This window comes from Syzygium oleosum, unplaced genomic scaffold (genome assembly GCF_021117445.2).
Source record: "Syzygium oleosum isolate NSW1041296 unplaced genomic scaffold, Sole_v2.1 Sole_v2.16, whole genome shotgun sequence".
NCBI classification, from domain to species: domain Eukaryota; kingdom Viridiplantae; phylum Streptophyta; class Magnoliopsida; order Myrtales; family Myrtaceae; genus Syzygium; species Syzygium oleosum.
The window spans coordinates 6495749-6503081 of record NW_026607500.1 but is presented as its reverse complement, the minus strand read 5'-3'; the positions used below and the strand labels follow the sequence as shown (position 1 = coordinate 6503081).

Here is a 7333-nt window from a genome sequence, read left to right as displayed (position 1 = left end):
GTTTCTCGTAAAGGAAAATGTTTTTCGAAAAATTATTTTTCGGGAAAATGTTTTTACCCTTTTCATATTAGGAAATTCATTTTCCTAACTTTAAGCATACATATTTTTATTGACCGTAAAGGGTTTTCTTTTGACAGATTGTTTTCAGCAAACTAAACGCGTGAAAATCCAAAAAAAATAATTAGCGAAAAAATTCTTTCACTCAAACAAACATATCCTAAATGTTGCGTCATTTTCTTAAAGTTTAAAGTTTTAGAACAACAATAGCTCACTCAACTCAAAGTCAATAGATGTTGAGGTTCGGTTCCTGCATTTCCGCATCTATATGGGTTTTCCCTTCTTTATAAGGCAGCAGTTCATCATTGTTCTTTCACTTATGTGTATCGAGCCTGTATTATGCCTCGATATTCCTATCGGCTAATTTCGATGGAAGCTAGTACATGACAAATATGTGAATCCTTATTTTGCCACTTTAAAAAATCTAACTCATCTTCTTTATTAGTGATGTGAAGATCTATGTTTGTGTGAGAGAAATGAACATATTTCATCGGTTTGTTGTTTACTAAGTTCTTGTGCGACAGGATTATGTTTCACTCTCTTAGTTATCACTCATATACTATAACTTTGGTCACGGAACTTTAATTTGTGAGAGCAAGCTACTCTTTAAGTAGCCCTTGAAACGATCTTCCACAATCCTAGAATCAAATTACAAGATGGTTATGGCGACATAAATGAAAGAATTCACTAATGAATCTTGAACAACAGGAGCTGATTCGATAACAGATTCATTAATAAATCTCAAATCGCCTGATAATAACCATGTCGGCAATTTGTTATCGGCTTTACTTGAATAGTGTGATGAATTAAAGATGATGAATATTGTGGGTTTAGTGATTAGAGTGAAATTACAAATCAAAGTGGGCATCAGAGTAGCAAATTTACCCGAAGCCAAATTCCAACCGCAGCAACTTATGTAAGTCGACCACGGGGGGAATCAAACACTTGGTCAACCACCCAATGTGAATTGGTAGAAAACTAGATAAACATGGGATTGCGTAACAAAGGATATAACCATATGTCACTCCACATCTTGGATAAGCCTTCCAGGTGCTGGTGGTCTTGTCTTGTAAGGAAATATCTAGGTTTATACCTTTGACACTTTGAGAAATTACATCATTTATGACCATGTTGGGCTCAAACAAGCCCTCCTGTTCAAACGGACAAGAAAACACGTGATGATGTTGTTTCTTTCCTTTTTTTCATTGGAAAATTACTAAACCAGTTATAAATATATATTATACATATGCCAATTCAGTTCCAATCTTTTCAATTTTGTCAATTTAGCCCTAACTTTTGCTCGCAATTCCAATGTAGTCCATTTTGCCAATTTTTGCAGAAAATTACTTACGTAACAATCAAATCATCACCGGTCGTCCTACGTGGCACACTATCACGTTAGCTTCTAGCGAAAATTTACAGGAAAGATTATACTGAAATTTTACGCAAAGGTTTAAGATCAACATTTGCAAAATTGAAATGTTTAGGACTGAATTAGCATCTGTATAATAAGTTTAGGAATGATCAGACAATTTTCCCTCTTTTTATTATAGAGAGAAAGAACTGATAACAAAATCTAGATCATCACACAATCGCCATAATCTAAAAACGGACCAACATTCCTAGTGCGAAACCTCTCCGCTTCTTATGCGCGTGATGGGGAAGCACTCTTACCCCTAGGGCAAATCCAAGATGGGTCGAATATTATAATTCGCTTAATCAAGTGGTCATATATTGCCTAAATTTATCTAAAAGAATGTACAAATTTCTGCTCAAAGTTAAGCAAAACCATTGAAAGTCAAGTCAATAAATAAATCCAGGCTGCGAAAAAGTAAACTTTTCATTGGGTCCCGCTTGATTTTGGAAACAACTAGAATTCCTTTTTGGTCTAGACCCGAGCTTGACCCTTCTCTTAGTTTTACTTCTTTCTCATTATTATTTTCTGGTTTCCTAGAGGTCGACGGATACCAACATAAACGATACTTCGCGGCAACTCTCTTTAACGTGTACACATTTCTTGTTTTCTCATTTTTTTATTCTCTCTGTCTTCTTCACTCAACCAACAAGCTGGCTATAAATTGCAACGCCATTCTTGTGTGCGTCCCTTCATCTACTGTTCTGAAAGATTTCTGAGTTAAACTTCATCACTCCAGGTTTTCCTTTTTCCGGTTCTTGATGGCGTCAAGCGGAGATCCGATGGAATCCAATTGGATAGTGGACACTTCCCTAGAGCTTAGCACGTCGTATCCGGTAAGATGGACCTATGTTTGCAAAGATATGCAGTGACCAATCTTATCTGTTTGTTTTTTTGGTGAAAATAAATGAAACATCTTCAGATGTTCAGCTTACTGTCTGTCTTCTTCTTCACGGTTTCTTTTATATCAGAAGAAAGAAATTGTTCCGGAAAATGATAACTCTCGAGGAGGGCGAGGAGAAGAGCTCGTTGTTAAGCATGAGGTGAGTTCATCTACAATAGAAGTTGCATCAAGACATACGAATATTGCTAGAGATATTTATAAAATATGAAGATCTTATGGCTAACATACGCAGTTAACGTCCAGAATGAGAGCGAAGAGTCTCTTCTCGAGTATTTGATTTGATCGTCAATAATTTACAGCAAATTCCACTCCAAATCTCGGTCATCCGCATGACACGATTGCTTTTGTTAATAAGTTTGTCACAGAAATCGGAATCCAGGGCAGCTATTAGAGTAGCCGAGAATGTGTCTGCGAACCAACATATTCGCCCTCTAAAATGGACATGAGCATTTCACGCAAAGCGCGTGGCAAAATTTCCAGCTATGTATTGCTGTTCACCGGCCTAAATTTCAAGTTTTTTCAGACAACTCCGTTAGAAGTCACAACAGTGCCCAATAGGGAAAGTGAAATGGTAAGAGGCAAAGTCAAATTAAACCTGCGCTTCCAGAAAAGTGTAGCTGACCAACGTCATTTAAAATAGAGCAGAATCGATTTTTTAAAACAATGAAGTTGAAGAAGCCCTGCGACCGATTCTTAGAACTGGAATATTTGAAATACCAAGATCAAACCTGAGAGATGATCTGTTTTGTTGTGTATAGGCCAGTGCACTGGTCGAGGAGTATCACCGAATTAGCCACGAGAACAGGAAGTTGACCGAAACGCTGACCCTTATGCACGAGAGCTACAATGCGCTGCGAAACCAATTGATTATCATGGAGAATAGAACCTCCGAAAGTGAACTCAGCATGTCAAGAAAAAGGAAGCATGAAGCTAATGTCGCCGCAGAGAGTTGTGGTTACGACGAAGATCCGATGTTCAAGAAGCCAAAGGACAGCTTCAAACCCAAGATCTCTAAAATCCATTTCCGAACTGATGCGTCTGACATGAGCCTTGTAAGATCTTAGTTTCAACACAGAACATTTTTTCGTGTTTCTCTAGCTTAGAGTCGGCATGAAGAAATTCATCTTCTCTAAGTACCAAGTGAATTCCACTGTATTGATTCTTTTTCCACTTATTTTGCTTTGTGAATTTGCACTTGCTATAGGTAGTGAAGGATGGTTATCAATGGAGGAAATATGGTCAAAAGGTCACAAGAGACAACCCCTCTCCAAGAGCTTACTACAGATGTTCCTTTGCCCCAACTTGTTCTGTTAAAAAGAAGGTAACTCAGCTTGGTTATACCTCTTAGAAATTATTTTCTGGAGACCACACTCAGTCACAGTCCAAAAATAAATCAAGAAATCGCGTGATCTATGAAAAGTAGCCAAACGAATTCAATCTCACTCTCATGCTTCATTTGCATCTTCAGGTACAAAAAAGTGTTGATGACCCGTCCGTCCTAGTGGCCACATATGAAGGAGAGCACAACCACCCGGGCCTGTCTGAGCCCGTGATTCCACTATATTCTGAAAAACAGGGGCTGAATCACGGCACCCCTCCAATTCCATCGCCCTCGAAGTCGAGATCTCCTAGTCCTAGGAATACTCCGGATTTGATGCGCCCAGGATTCGACACTCTATCTGCAAAACCGGGCCAAGAAACAGAAGGAACGGCGCCATTTCAACAGTTTCTGGTGCAGCAGATGGCCTCTTCCTTGAAAAGAGATCCCAATTTCACGGCAGCCCTCGCGGCTGCGATATCGGGAAAGATATTCGACCAAGCCCGAATTGAGAAGTGGTGAATGGACAGGGCATCATCGGAGTTGTGTATTTAGCGTGATTTACATATAGTTCGAGGATTGAATTTGATGGTCGGGTCATGACGATGGTCGGTTTTGGATTGAAGATGCGAACATCAAGTTGATCTGCTCACGAGCTTATTTTGAGTACAAGCTACTTGTACTCGACTTGATTGCTTAGAGGTTTAGTCGAATTTGAGTAGCTTGCATATTGTCGGGTGATTTGACGACAGAGTGTTCATCTGCTTATACTACATCTATTTTATTTGAGGCGAGTTTTACTTCTTACATTCACTACAATAACAATAGCACACATTCAAACATACGCGACCAAAACTAATCTAATGGAAAAATTACCAAATCAGTCTTTAATATTTTGTATTGATACCAATTTAGTCTTAAACTTTTTGATTTTGTTAACTCAATCATGAACATTTTCATGAAATTCCAATATAGTCATTCCAATCAATTTTCGTTTGAAAATCCTGACGTGGCTGTCCAGTCATCATCGATCGTTTGTTTTACACAGCATAAAAGATGCCTAACATGGAAAAACTTAAGCGAAACGATGCCATTTGCTTAATTTTTTCAATTTCCTCTCTTTCATTGTTACCACTCATCTTCTTTCTCTCCTCCCCTATTTCTTCTTTTTCGTGATGAATTGCTCAGCCGCAATTCCAATTTGACACATATGAGTAGTTCCAGCGCTTTTGGGGGTAGGTATGGTTGGACACGGCTATCTGCTCATTTGACACATATTCCAATTTGTTAGATTAATTAGGTTTCTTTTCCCTTCACATTTCTTTATTTCCTCACAATTTCTTTCTCCCTCCACTAGCTTTCCCTTTTTTCTTTTTTCTTTTTTTGTGTGCGCGCTTCTTTTCATTTCCAAATGAAAAAACTCTGCATTCGCAAAAAGAAAATAAAATTCTCTATTTACTAGTCGAACTAAAAATCATTCATAATGTTGGTGACTAATGATGTAGGTTGATAAAAAAAAAAGGCACAAAAATCCTTTTTAAGGAGTTCATCAGAGAAACTTTGATGTCTCTTTGGCTGGACTTACAGATAAAATATATATTTACATAATTTTATCTACTCATTTGAAAGACATCATTTGCATAATTAATAGGGGATATTACCCAACTTCCCTGACAAAATTTTTAAACTTCTTTTTAACATGTACTTAGGATAGGGAATTCCCACCTTCACCTTGGTATAAAAGTCCAAGAAAGAGTTCAAGCAACATCCCTGCTTACATTTCTTTCTGGAAATTTCCTTCAAGTGCTGCTGACAATGGAGAAATGTTTTTTTTTTTTTGACATGAGCACTGCTGATCTCATTATACGTGTTTATTATAAGATAACAATGGCGACCGGATATGTACACGAATCATGAAATCGACGGTACTCGTGTAAAGAAGAAAAAAGAAAGGGATAAGTAAACAAATGGTTTGGCCCAATATGCAATATCATTCCCGAACTTTTATTTTCTTCAATGTGGTCCATGAACTTTAGCCCAATGTGTAATATCGTTCTTCAATTTTTAATTTATTCGATGTGTTCCCTGAACTTTTGATATCCTTGGATTCAATATCTAGAAACTAATTTGAACATGTACCGAAAGTTCATGAATTACATTGAACAAATTAAAAGTTTAAGGACAACAATGCATACTAGACCAAAGTTCATGATCAATTATGTCATTTTCCCATTAGGAAAATGGGTTGTCTACCATCAATGGACCTAGTACCAATTACCAACTATCAGCCATTGGATGACACCGACTGACGAAAAAGCCAACTAGTTAACAAATCTCAACCATTGAAAGTGAATGTCACATCGATCGACCTCGGGAATTTCCTCGAACGTCGAGATTTTCCCAAAGTTCGAGAAACACGATGTCCGATTAGCACGACCGCGAGGTCTGCGTTAAGGGGTCATGGCGGTTTGTGGCCATTCCTAGGGGTCGTATTCCTTTGGAAAAATAGTCGAAATTGGGTCCCTTTTTCCCTTAGGAAACATCCCCCACAAACTTGGAGCACGCCAATTGGAATCGCACCGGATCGGTCACGCACGACGAAGAACGACACGACACTGATCGATCCTCTCTTTCTCGACTGGTCCCGCCTAGAACACCCAAGAAGTCAACAACCAACAAAACAAGAAAAGGAATCCATGATATTTCTACATTGAACATTGTAGGAAAAGATACACGCATAGCCGCATATGTTGACTCCACCATCGGCAAACATCTTGCCCACTTCTTGGTCATGTCGTCGTCTTGTTTCTTGGTTCTTGTTCTTGTTAGAGAGAGAGAGAGAGAGGGGCGTTCCTATGGCTTGACGCTAGGGAGACTTTTTGGCTTCTCGGACTTTTTGCAGTTTTTGCCCGTGCGAACACGGAACGCAGGCAATCAGTGTGGCCCCCCCTGGGTAAAGACTGACCAACGAGAACAAAACAAGTTTCTTGTTTAGACCTTCACATGTTCTTGTTGAATGAGACGTCGGAAATTACTAGAAAATTGAATGATGGATGCCGCCACATGCAATATTTCTTGCAGATACGGCTCTTCCTTGCTCACTAAGGATAAGCACTCTGTTGTTATTTTATCGACCTGAGCTTTCGAGATCGTTAATTGCGCGTCTAGTACGCGGGAGAGATAGTCTCGCTCCCGTGCTCAATTTCTGTTTCCTCCAAATATGTGTATTTCTCACACAATTGGCGCTATTTCCCGAACCAATCCATTACTCGGATACTTCGGTGTAAGAAAAAATTGATGACTTCATTGAATCGACAAAATACATGGTCTGAACCAAAAAGAAAAACAGAACAATCTCGATGCGCATATCCCTTTATTTTGGATCCATCATCTTAAGCTTTCAAGATAATAACATTTCACCAAACTTACATATGGTTGACTTGAGCTCGACTTTGTCATTTTGCAAATACCAATGTGGAGATCCAATCAAGCTATCTTGGATTTCCAAGCCATGGTTCATTATTAGAGCAAACGATCATCTAAAAACAACTTGATTATTAGATGACTCGAAACTTGGCATCCAAACTAAGTCATTTGAAACTAATGTTCGAAGATCGAAACTGCATAACTGCTTGGCTAC

General features: G+C 38.6%; 1 protein-coding gene across 2 annotated transcripts; it reads left to right on the top strand.

Annotated features, from left to right (window-relative positions):
* Positions 1-2117: 2117 nt before the first annotated feature.
* Positions 2118-4466, top strand: LOC115684359 (probable WRKY transcription factor 40). Of its 2 annotated transcripts, none has more exons than XM_056318679.1 (5): positions 2118-2307; positions 2443-2514; positions 3134-3427; positions 3580-3700; positions 3848-4466. In XM_056318679.1, the coding sequence occupies exons 1-5, from the start codon at positions 2233-2235 to the stop codon at positions 4213-4215; spliced, it is 930 nt and encodes a 309-aa protein (XP_056174654.1). In that variant the 5' UTR covers positions 2118-2232; the 3' UTR covers positions 4216-4466. The 2 variants fall into 2 exon arrangements, with proteins under 2 accessions (XP_056174654.1, XP_030464952.1); XM_030609092.2 differs by having other exon boundaries at positions 2123-2307; positions 3580-3696; positions 3844-4466.
* The last annotated feature ends 2867 nt before the right edge of the window (positions 4467-7333 follow it).